Source organism: Podarcis cretensis (genome assembly GCF_951804945.1).
Source record: "Podarcis cretensis genome assembly, chromosome: 2".
NCBI lineage: Eukaryota > Metazoa > Chordata > Lepidosauria > Squamata > Lacertidae > Podarcis > Podarcis cretensis.
This window is the reverse complement of record NC_137171.1, coordinates 50,452,798-50,465,752: the sequence shown is the minus strand read 5'-3', so window position 1 is coordinate 50,465,752 and position 12,955 is coordinate 50,452,798. Positions and strand designations below refer to the sequence as shown.

Genomic DNA, 12,955 nt, shown 5'->3' with positions numbered 1-12,955 from the left:
AGGCAGAGGAATGTTCTATGCAGTCAAGCAGTCACAACCATTGCAATAGGCTTGGTGCCACATTTCTGTAAGATTCCACTGATGGAATTATTTTCTTTAGCAGCCTATCAGTAATTAACATTCCTTCGTTCCTCTACTATGCTTCTATACACACATGTGCAATATAGTATCTGCAGTATGGGCATTGATTCAGCAATAACAAGAAGATTTGGGCATTGTGTAATCGTCTGTCCCAAAAAAGGTTCCATTACATTTTGAATTGCGACTCATCCTGATATTTAAATGTCAGAGAATAAACATTTTCTTCACTGTATGATAAACATAAAACATTCAAGGAAGATAATAGAAATGGAGAAAAAAATATTTAATAGGTCAATTCATAACTATATTTATTAATTTTATTTCCCAATATTTATTTACCATTTGATTGATAGAAGTGGTTTACAAACAGAATAAAGAAATAAAATGATCAGTAAAAAAAAGTTTAAAACAAGTACTTTAAACATTCAAAAATATTTAAAATCAATTAATAAAACACACGCCTACATTTTACATGTCTGGATAGGCTTGCCTAAACAAAAATGTTTTTAGCAGGTACTGAAATGAGTACAGTTAGGGTGCCTGCCTGGTGTCAATAGGCAGGGAGTTCCGAAATGTGGGTTCTGCCGGTTACGCAAAAGACACGGAATAACTGGGAAATGAGAAATGGTACAAGGGTTGGTGGGGAAAGTTCCAGATTCTCAGCAGTGTTGTTTTTCATTCCACACATGGGCAAATGAAGCAAAGAGAAGACAATTAATGATCAGAGAAGCTATAATATGTCCTTGTCTTTCTTTGCTTTTTTTGTTCATCTCCCTCAGGTAGAGAAAAAGCAATTCAACAGTATGTCCAACTCAACTTACTGCATATTTATGGTCAACAAGCCCTATGCTATCACCTGCTCTGTGGTTGCCTTCTACATTCCGTTTCTGCTAATGGTGCTAGCCTACTACCGGATATACATTACAGCCAGGGAGCATGCTCATCAGATACAGAGTCTTCAGCGTGCAGGGGCCCCAACAGATGGGAGGCCACACCACCCTGACCAGCACAGCACTCACCGTATGAAGACTGAAACTAAAGCTGCCAAGACCCTCTGTATAATCATGGGGTGTTTCTGCTTATGCTGGGCACCATTCTTCATCACAAATATAATAGACCCTTTCATAGATTACGCAGTTCCTGCAAAGATATGGACTGCTTTTTTGTGGCTGGGATACATCAATTCAGGATTGAATCCCTTCCTTTATGCATTCTTGAACAAGTCTTTCAGACGTGCCTTCCTCATCATCCTGTGTTGTGGTGATGAACGATACCGAAGGCCTTCCATCTTAGGGCAAACAGTCCCTTGTTCCACTACTACTATAAATGGATCTACACATGTGCTAAGGTGAGTGGTTGTTCAAAACTGGGTTGAGAAAAAAGCAAGGATAATTCTGTTTTCATCCACTATACGGGGAACAGGGATGGATTTTTTTGTACTGAAGTAGCCAGGGCTATGGCCTGATTTAGAAGAGCTGGCATGTGCACATTTCAGAGGGTTAGCCATGGGCCTCCCCTCACTCAAATCTTCCTTGCTGCTCTCAGTATGGCAACAGGTATGAAAGAGGTATCCTGCGAAGGGGATCTATAAATGGAGCTTCATGGTGGAGCACAAGAGGAAAGGGAGAACATATGAGTGCAGAGGAGTATTGTGAAAAGAGAAGGTGTCAAGGGAAAGGAATGTCTCCACAGATACCAGAGATATCTCATCTAGTAGCATGGTTCACCTGGATGTACTTGACAAATGTGCATTTTGTTAATACTAAAGTTGATTGTCCTGCCAAGATTAAATTCCTTGCAAATTCCTTAGGCACCTATCAGAGACATGGTGCAGTGCCACTGTCTAGTCTCAGCACGGGCTAATATGTATGTCACACTGGGATTCCAAAGGAATCAATCAAAATGTTTTGATCCTAAGGAATTATTTTACAGATATCAATTTAAATCATTTACTTTGTAAGCACCAAGTCAGTAATTTTTCTGGCTGAAGTGTTACTATAGGATGCATAACAATGTTTTTGTGGAGACAATGAGTAAGACGTGGTCTATTATTAACAGGCCTTTTGTTTAAAGCTCACATCAAGTTGAACAGGTATTGAACAATACTGAAAGTTTTACTAGTTGTTATTTATTTGTTACTGGTATCTGTCTATCTCGAGAGACAATGGAGTGCACCATCAGGGGTGAAGTCAAACTGCTGGAGAATCACAGCACCTGCTGTGGCTGCAGGGACTGGTAATAACTGCTGCCTCCCACATTGTTTTTGCTGTGTTAGCAACAGCGAAGGAGCCTCTCCAGGGCACAAGCCTGGGCAATGTAAATTCAGGTCCTGTACTACCCAGATGACAAGATCCCCCTCTTGGTCTTGCTGATGTGGTCCAAAGGAAAGCAGAACGATACGTTTGGCAGCAGGAGTTGCTGGAAGGAGGCATACAAGATGCCATCCAACCACCTTACAAATTCCACTCTGGATTTCTGCAGGGTTTACTCCTTAGCCTTTGATTCTCTCAAATATATTCTGCAAGGCAGTGGAGGTTTAGGGTCAGAGTTTTCCTTTTTCTAGATGGGCTACCTTCCCAGGTTGATGAGCCCCACCTGCCCCTCACTTCCCTCTACAGCCATGTAGAAACCACCTTCAGCTGTTGGACCCATTATTGCTCTCATCCACTTAATCCACCAGAGCCTGTCTTTGCATGCAAGGACAGTCCCTAACTCATTGAGAGTTTGAGCCCATTGGCTACCGTCACATGTATAGCCCACCTTTTCTACATCCATTGTTAAACATGGCTCAGTGACCATAAGAAGCAACACATCACCTAAAAATCCAGTACAGTTTCCCAGAAGAAACAGTAAAGAACAGATCAATCAGATGCTCAGAAGAACCAAAGAGTTTTTACCATGTATAAAATATATGTTAATAGGCATCAGTCCTATGTCCAGGATATGGGATCCAGAAACATCCAAACAGAAAATCAGTTCAAGTAAAAATCAAAGAAAAATGACTCAGTTCCATGACTCAGTGCTCTAAGTCTAGTCTTTTCTAAATTAGTTAATTTGTATAAGTTAATTTGTTTTTAAGGGGAGAGGGACAGGGCTGCCCTGGGAGTGGGCCCTAGCCAACGGAATGGCTGGGGCAGCTTCCATGGGGGGGATGCATTAGGACACCTGATCTTAGTGATCACGGGCATGGGGATTTCTTATTGTTGCTGAGATAACAAAAGGATTTTTCCTGGTTTGTAGGGTTACCTACAGATTGTCAACCTTCCGGCAAATACAGTGGTATCTTGGGTTAAGAACTTAATTCATTCTGGAGGTCTGTTCTTAACCTGAAACTGTTCTTAACCTGAAGCACCACTTTAGCTAATGGGGCCTCCTGCTGCTGCCGTGCCGCTGGAGCACGATTTCTGTTCTCATCCTGAAGCAAAGTTTTTAACCTGAGGTACTATTTCTGGGTTAGCGGAGTCTGTAACCTGAAGCGTATGTAACCTGAAGCATATGTAACCCGAGGTATCACTGTATTTGAGCTCATGACCTTAAATTTTTTACTTAGCATTAGTTGCATAAAACTTTCAAAGGAACAGAGGAGATTGTGTTTCTTCGGCCTGTTTATATAAAATTGGGAAATGCTGAGGCTCTAAGATTAAACTCCACTGAACAGCAGAAAAGCTTGCTTCATCATGCAGGCTTCCATCCATCCTCCTCCCAGCTGGAGATTCTTTAACGATCGAACATAGCTGCTCAGGAATGCCTGCTGTGCACACTGCTTCATCAGAGAGCAATTATGTTTTGGTTTTTTCTCAGCTTCCTGAACTGATGAAGAAGGTGTTTGTTAGGTCCCTATGTGGTTGTAAATTTTACTTGGGGTTTGATAATAGAGACTGGTCTAATGGTGATCTGTGGTCCACTCTGCTTACCTAAAACTGTGGGGGCGGGGTTAGAGCTGGGGCAAGTGGGGGTGGGGAGTTAAATTGCAGAATACATTAAAAAAAAAAAAGGTGTCACTGGAATAAGACAAGAAGCAAGTCTTAGAGCAAAAGCATGGATCCCCCTTTCTTTGAGGGCTCATCATGTGTCCAAACTGTGTGTTGAAGTTTAAAATTGCATGTGTTATGACTTCCAGTGCTTGTGGTCACCTGGAAGTCATGCTGATGAGTCACAAGTGGGGGAGAGACACCATTAAGGAATTGGCAAAAATGTAAAGGTCTCTCCAGCTATGCTGATCTCTGTGTCAAAACAACAACAGGGTATTGTTTGGAGACACTTTCATGCTCTCAGGGCTCATGAAAGACTTTCCAAAGAAGCAAAACCAAGTCTTTTTATCCGGGGGTCAAATGTAGTCAGTGACTGCCTATGCCTTTTTGTGTCTGACGAAAAAACTCGGCCACCAATCAGCTATATAAGATGAGTTTGTTGGATCGGGCCAATGACCTGTCCAGGCCAAAGTCTTGTTCTCACAGTGGCTAATCAGATACCTGTGGGGGGACCTGCAAGCGGGATCCAAGCACAGGAGCACTCTCCCCTGCTGCAGTTTCCAGCAACTGGTATTCGGAAGCATTAATGCTTCCGACCGTGAAATATAGATTTATTTCAGTAAGCAGTAATTTATTCTTTGATATCTGCTGTTTTCAAAACAAATTTCATCCACAGCTACAGAGGAGGGTTTGCAGTGAGAAGAATGATACATCTGTGCAAACTGGGAAATCTGTGCAGCCATTATGAATTTATTATATATAAATATTTGGACACTTAAATCATAAGCAGCACTATGCTGAAGGGCATGATTGAATGCATTCCATACTGTACAGAATTTAAGTACTCATCTTAGTTTAGATTGATTCCTGTATTTTACAATTACTAATGATAGGTTTAGGTTTCAGTTCCTTCCAGCTCTAAGCAGCAGGTTTGTGAAGCAATGAGTGTAATGAAACATGAGTTTTCATCGCACTCAAGTCAAGATGCATCAATTTAAACACACTATTTCCTTTATCTGAACAACAAGAAAGCTTTTGATACAGACTTTTACTAAATTTTGCAGGATTTCTTTCTCTAGGAACAACAACAAGAAACCAAGCTGAAATAGTTAAATATAAGAATTATAATGCTATCTAGTATATGTATACTTGCACGGCAAATGACTCTACAGGTGCTGGCAAACGTCTTTAGCTTCAGCATCAGAAGTCATAAAATCTTGATTCAAAGGGAGGAATGCAAGTTCCTGAATTCTTCTGCTTAGATTCAATTCCAGTCTGGAGAATTGCAAGCATCCACTCACCCCTAAACCCACAAAAGAGAAACTGCCAGTTGTCAAGAGTAACTTCTTCTAGCTGTGCAAAATTATCAAAAGCAAGATTCCTACAATCCGATGAGACAGGGAGATCTTTGCTGCTCCCTCCTTGTGAGTAGAGCACATAATGCCAGTGAATTTTTCCTACAAACTGGAAGGACAATGGAATTCCATATGTAGCTGGACCTATTCTGTAGTGTGAAAATGGATTAATAATGCATGGAACACCTTGTCTGAAGGTTCAATTACGCTAGGTATGGGGAACCTAGAAAACTTCAGGTGTTACTGGATTACAGCTCTCATTGTACTTGACCATTAGTCCTTGATGAGTGGGACTGATGGGAGTTGTAGTCCAACAATACATGGAGGGCCACAGGTTCCTCACAGTTCAATAGTGCCTGATTATTTGCGAATGTTGGCAAATTTCTCCAGTGCTGAGAGGCTTATTGCTTCTGAACCTAGAGGTTTAATCAAGCCAACATGTCTTACATTTGTTAAGACCTACCCATTGTATCTCTCTTAAAAGCCACCTTTTCAATGTTTCAATGCTAGTTACTTTATTCCACATGCAATTGGCACACAAAACAACTTTCAAATCTGCACTACATTAGAATATTATCAGGAATATGCTGGGTTTGTGTGTGTCGAGGGCAAGAGTGTCAGTCTCTTATGGCCCCTGGCAGGTGATGCTAAGTCCAGGGTCTCCACAGAGGAAAAAGATGCTACAGGGATTGGACTCAGGGATTGACTGATAGCAAACATGCCAACCCAGAGAAGCAATAGAAAGTACCTAGTAACCGTAGCCATTTACTATGACATGGAATTCTTTAAATCTTGTGTTTATATGAAGATGTGCTTTCTTTTCTCTCTCCTGCTGGCTGATTTAATGTGATCAGAGCTAAGAAAGCCCTTGCTAAGTTTTATTGCAGGGTACCTTAACCCACTTAGTGCAAGACTCAGCCTGAAGCAAAGCATTAAATGTAGCAACGTAAAGCAGCATCACAAAACAAACTAGGGGAATAGACAAGCGTTGCTGTGAGGGGTGTGTGACAAAACAAGACCACTTGGTGTCAATCTGGTGCCCCACTGTTTTTAATGTGACCTTTAAAAAGCTCTATGTGAGTCAGAGCCATAATTTTCTTGACTGCTATGATTTTAGGTTCCTTTGTATTAGCTTTGCCTCCTACGCAAATGGCAGAAAGTAGCTTGGCCTTCAAAATACATTTTATGATAGCATCCTATAATGAAACAGATTTCAGACCAATATTCTTTCCTGCTGCCTGTCTCTCACTTTGGGTAATTCTGCTAAAATTCTCCATATTTCCTTCTTTGAAGGCAATGCCAAGGTTTAAACATTCACGACAAAGCAGGGTTTACCTGCACAAAAATATTGGGGTAATTAAGAGAAAAAACGTGGGACGCGGGTGGCGCTGTGGGTAAAACCTCAGTGCCTAGGACTTGCCGATCGTAAGGTCGGCAGTTCAAATCCCCATGGTGGGGTGAGCTCCCGTCGTTCGGTCCCAGCTCCTGCCCACCTAGCAGTTCGAAAGCACCCCTAAGTACAAGTAGATAAATAGGTACCGCTTTATAGCAGGAAGGTAAACGGTGTTTCCGTGTGCTGCGCTGGTGCTGGCTCGCCAGAGCAGCTTCGTCACACTGGCCACGTGACCCGGAAGTGTCTTCGGACAGCGCTGGCTCCCGGCCTCTTAAGCGAGATGTGCGCGCAACCCTAGAGTCGGACACGACTGGCCCATACGGGCCTTTACCTTTACCTTTAACTTTTTAAGAGAAAAAACAGTGTGCAACAGACAAACATTTCTTGTTTTCACTTTGTAAATTCTCACCAATACAGTTTTCACCATCAAATCAGACAAAGTAAAAACGTGAGCCTGAGATGTATATTGATATCCTTATAATTTTTTTGTTGCGGTTTTATACATCTATTACTAATGTCATTTGATGACATGGGGCAATCAGCTCTAAAATATGTCCTCCTGTTGCTCTCTGATGTAATCGACTAGCTTCTTTCAAGGACTACAGTTCACCAGAAATACCTTGTTCTCTTCATATGGCTTTCCTTTAATCTTCTCTCCAGTTTTTACATTTCTCCCCCCACCCCCCACATTAAGCTGAGCCCTGGAGAAGAAAGTCTCCAGAGACAGAATAAAATCATTCATTATATTTTCAGGAAATTTTTTCCTAACCATCAAAAAATAATTGAGCACTGTACAGGAGGAAGGGAGCTTATCAGGTCAGCTAAGGATACCTTGCACTCACCCTAAATTGTCTTTTCTAGTACTGGACAGTATTTCAAAGGCGGCTCTTTCATTTTCCATTTCCTTGGATTTCCAATTTGCTGACCCTCAAAGCTGCCACACTAGTCATTTATCACAAGCTTTCAATGTGTTTGTAGCTATTAAGGAAGGTAGATATATTTCTCAAATGATGTTACTCTGTTGTTCGCAGCCTGCATCTTGCTTAACTTATGTGTCTCCCAGAATGCCAGTGATAGTGGAAGTGTGTTCTTGGTTTACATAGCTAGAAAGGGCAGCTGATGGGTGGATTGTCGAGGTGAACAAACTAAACCTGCTTGTTCAGGGAAGTTTTTAATGTGTGACATCTTAGTGTATTTTTGGTCTTTGTGGAAGCCACCCAGAGTGGCTGGGGAAACCCAGCCGGATGGGCAGGGTACAAATAATTTATTATTATTATTATCATCATCATCATCATCATCATCAATATTATTAAACCTGGACAGAGCCCAGTGGATAACCATGGGACATACAGCTACTTCCTTTCTGAGTAAAGAGACTGGGTACAATGGACTTGGGACCTGCACTTGTTGTGTAAGCCTTTCTGTTGTTCTCCTTCGCAAACAAATCTGGGAGTAAGCAATTAATTATATAGCAGATAAAACAGCCAAAAACAGTTTCTGTAACAATGCTACACTGTTTATGCCAAAAAGCCAATGCCAACATTTTTAATGAAGCATTTTTAATGAGGGAAGTTCTTCCTCTCATGCAGAGCTATTTAGTGCACAATGTTGTGGTATCTCAGAAATAAAAGTGAAGGCTAGTTGAAACATCACACCATGTACACAGGTACACAGATTCTGTGCAGTGATATACTAAGCAAATCACCACCACCACCTCCCATATGAACTTGTCTTGGCCTCTAAAATGTGCATTTGGAAGCTCTCCTTTAGATGCTATTCTTCGTGGTGGTTGAAGACCACAGATAATACTTTTTCAGTGATGGTTCCACATTTCTGGAATTTCCTCCCCAGTTGGCTTTGCAAGGAACCAACATTCAGGCTTGATATTAATAAATTTTCATTTTGTTTTCACTTATGACTGGAGCGATCTGTAATTTAGCTGCTACTTTTTGTGATCTATTTGTTCTTAACTACTTTGGGATTACAGATAGGTAGCCGTGTTGGTCTGCCATAGTCAAAACAAAATAAAAAAAATTCTTCCAGTAGCACCTTAAAGACCAACTAAGTTAGTTCTTGGTATGAGCTTTCGTGTGCATGCACACTGTGTATCTGAAGAAGTGTGCATGCACACGAAAGCTCATACCAAGAACTAACTTAGTTGGTCTTTAAGGTGCTATTGGAAGAAATTTTTTTATTTTGTTTTTACTTTGGGATTGTTCCAGTTGCAGATGTCTATGGATTTATTAATGCACTTTTGATAGTTCATAATAGAAAAGTAAAATAGTAAATAGTAAAATAGTAAAAAACAAAACAAAAAGCATAACATTTGAATCCTGCTTTCCACAGGGCTGTAGTGACTTATTAGTGTTGCCAGAGTGGGTGTGGTGGTCTACATACATGCATCCCAGCATAGAGAAAGGAGTTATCTCTAGCTTCCAATGCCTTAAGTTACAAGCTTCAGTTTTCATCAAACTATAATGCATACAGTTTAGGAGTGACAGGAAAATGATGCAACTGGCTTCCATCTTTGCGAGGAATCAAAGGTCATGGGTATGTTTCCTTTCGTATATCCTAATGGTGAACATCTCTGTATAATAGAAAACAGCTTGCCTAATTTCCTCAGTTTGGACATAGAAGAGTTTCTTTAGAGGATTGAAAACATTAGAAGTTTCAAGTTCTTAATTAAATTTATGTATTTTGCTTAGATGTAACATTCATATATTTGTCAAAGCAGTGGCATTTGCATTCATTTGCTACATTTATTGTAGAACCTTTTTTTCTCAACTCTTCTTCATATACTTGCCTGCAAATATCATTATGCGTTGCTTTTTTGTGTATGCTTTTTATTACTCTCCCTCTCTCTGAAGAGCTTTTAAATTGATACTTTGATGGGGAAGACTTCATTACATTTAACAGAATGTCGTTCTTAAAAGAATCCTGAGTAGCCTGTAGCTATATTAGTCCTGTTGGATTTTGCTCTCCACCTAAGTAAAAAAACAAACTCTAGGCTGGTAGCTCTCAAACTTCTTTTTTTGTAGACCATTTGGTGGACCAGTTAATAAAGGTTTGTTTGTTTACATATCAAAGCACATACATAACTCATATTTTTAATTCTTAATTAGTATCATCACCCAAACAGTACCACATTATGAAAATCGTGGGCTTTAAATCACATCCTTTAAGTGGTAAAATCAGTGCGTTTTTTCCTGGAAGTACCCAACAGTACCACCACCTTTTTGCGAGGAAGGGGGGCTCTTGGACCCTGTTAGAGCATCACACCTTTCCCCCCAAGCTCGGGAAGTATTTGCCCAGCTTAGGGAAGGAGGAGCACTGCTGACAGGGCCTTGGAGCCCTGCTGCCTTCTTCCCAAAGCTGGGCACAGGAGGCCTCCTCACTGGCCGGCAAAGCCACAGGAGGTGGGTGAGTGAGGGAGCATCAAGCAGCCAACTGGCCCTCCCCATCCAGCCCTGGCATTAGGCCACTCCCCTCTCCCCATATAGCAACTAATAAAAAAGCTAAGCACGTATACACACTCTGCACGCCCCCATGTTATATTCAGTTCATTAAAATGTGTAAAATACATATGAAGTTGGTTGTTATGCCAACTCAGCCAGATGTGGAACCAGCTAGGGTCCTTGGGTAGTAGGCTATGGTGGAGATGGTGGGGGTCTCAGGTGTACTGCCAGGGGTATGGTGGATGTTGACTCCAAATAACCTGCCCAGGGGCCATTGATGAGGAACTTACACACATCACTCTTGATAATCAGGAGGTCCATTCCCACTCAATAAAGTCCAAGGCAAGCCTGTCCCCCTGGAGCAGCAAGTCATGTCCAGTTTGTTCACCTTCATGGGTTAGGCCTTGCTTCCTGGGGGAGGGGTCACTGCAAGTGGGTCCGCAGTGACTCTGCCTTACATATAATAGTCATTTGGTTTATAGATAGTACTAGAGGTTGGAGGAAAGCTTTTGGTATTTTCATATTTCTGAGTTCTCCGCCCAGGACTGTGGAAAACATGTTCTTTCACTGTTGACAGAAGTGGGTCCTGGTCTTTAGTGAAGTCAGTGTCTTAAATTTACTGCAGAATAAGAGAAAAAAAAAGGTAAAACTGGCATTGAAAGAAACCCTCTTTTGTTCAGCTACAGATAACTGGAATTAATTGCTGGCAGGGGGGAATGCTCACAGTTTGACCCTGATTTGTACCTTAACAGGAGAAGGAGCTAGACATAAAATCATTAATCTTTGTGCCACAGATATGTTGTGTGTAGATTTAAGCTAAAACTCCAGTACACAGCAAACATATACATACAATGCATGCCATGCTAATATTTTTTACGCAGCCAAAAACTCACAAGAAATAGCTAGAATATGTATTAAGTAAATCAATACATGAAACAGTATGTGTTGTCCTTTTCCAGTCCATATTTTCATTGCAACTATTTAGTAACAAAGTACCTAACTTATGTTTCCAAAATACTTCTCTAATTTTTAGCTGTTTATACAATTCTTCCCCTGAGGTTTGTACTCATTCTACACAGCAAAATTGTGGGGATTCCCTGTCATGCTTACATGCAAGAAAGGAATTTTACTAATACAGCCTGTGATTTATTTGTTCTTATGTGATGCTCATGTTCACAAATATGTGTTTTAATTTTTCTTGTAGTCAATACCGACATAAAATATTGGGCAATGGCAGCACACTGAACACAGGAAATACACATGAAGGAATAATCTTTCCCCTGGGGAGAGATGCATGGCAATCTGAACCCAACATTTGGTTAGCAGCATGCAACAAACTATTTTCATCAGGGCAAATGCTGCCATGGGCAGACAAACTTGCATGCTGAGTGCTGATTGTCCCATTCAAGGCAGAAGAAATGGCTTTGCTTCAACCAAAATTCAGCTTCCATGTTGACTTTCCACTGTGGGAACTGAAAGTAATTTCATGGCCCTTTTGCTGAAAAAGCAAGAACTTCAAAAGAGAGGCTGAGGTGGAGGCAGGTGATGAAAGAGGCTAAAAGCAGTATGGGTAGTATCTACAGATTAATGGAAACATATTGTACAGATATCTCTCAGCAAATGCTGTTATGATAAAGGGAAGGAAGAATTCACTTTTCACAGCACCACAAGCTACCTGCTTTCTTAATTATCCATCTTAATTTCAAAATGAATCGGTTTAAAGGCCCACTTACTTAGAATTTAACCTTCATTAACTTCTACTTTGAAAATGCATTTTAAAATCCCAGAACTGAACTTCAGAGATAATTAAACAAGACATCATAAGAAATGAAAAGAAAGCTGGCATTTCTTTAATGAGCTGTCTTGCACTTTTGCTTTTGTTTTGACAAGGTGTTTTGCCAGTATTGGTTGGCATCTCCAGGATGCTGGGCATCTTGCTGTATTTTGTGCCTTGGCTTCACAGCTGTCTGCAACTCCAACCAGTCATAGACGATACCTAGGGCCAGGAGAAATCCTCCATTTCTGAGCCAAAATGAAGTTATCTTTTTGAAATTCACATTCCAAATTTTATGATGCAATTCCCCAACCAAAACATGTGTATATTAGGGGAAAGTATGTATGTAAATGCATATGTTAGTGAAAATAACATACAGAAATGCATAGTATTGTGAAAACTGCAAAAATGTATATATTGGAGGAAATATGTACTAAATCCTGGTGAAATTTTAAAGGACTTTTTAAAAAAAAGTTGATTGATGATTTTTTTTTATAAAAAAATAGAAACTCAAAATACTGTGATACACTAAGCTTTTGTGGAACCATGCCTGGATGCATAAAGTGTCCTTATTTGTAAGATATGTACATTGGTACATGAGGGGGAGAGATGGCAACCTGTAGTTTATGGTGAAGGAAACATGGTTTGGGTTTGTGGCCACTCCAGACTCCTGGTTAGGGCTCACATGATTGGATTTTCTTCCATTAAAAATAAACACCCATGCATGTATAAAGTGTGCTGGAAATATCAGGCTAGAACTCCTGTCCTTGCAAGGTAGTCAGCTATGTGCTGGTCTGGAAGAATGTTCAGTGGTGTGAGCAACCAACTGCTGTCTGAAGTTGAGAAACAGCTATACCATTTCTGGTATTTAAGACCTAGTCCAGAATATCTTTGGAATGGAACATTGACAGAAAAACATTACTCAA

At 40.6% G+C, this 12,955-nt stretch overlaps 1 protein-coding gene across 6 annotated transcripts in view; it reads left to right on the top strand.

Annotated features, from left to right (window-relative positions):
* The window catches only part of HTR4 (5-hydroxytryptamine receptor 4), a 165,339-nt gene that overhangs the window by 106,328 nt on the left and 46,056 nt on the right, over positions 1 to 12,955 (top strand). For all 6 annotated transcript variants that reach the window (XM_079964861.1, XM_079964864.1, XM_079964862.1 and 3 more), the window contains one exon: positions 861 to 1,429. In XM_079964861.1, coding sequence (XP_079820987.1) covers positions 861 to 1,429 — 569 coding nt within the window. The remainder of the gene's footprint in view (positions 1 to 860; positions 1,430 to 12,955) is intronic.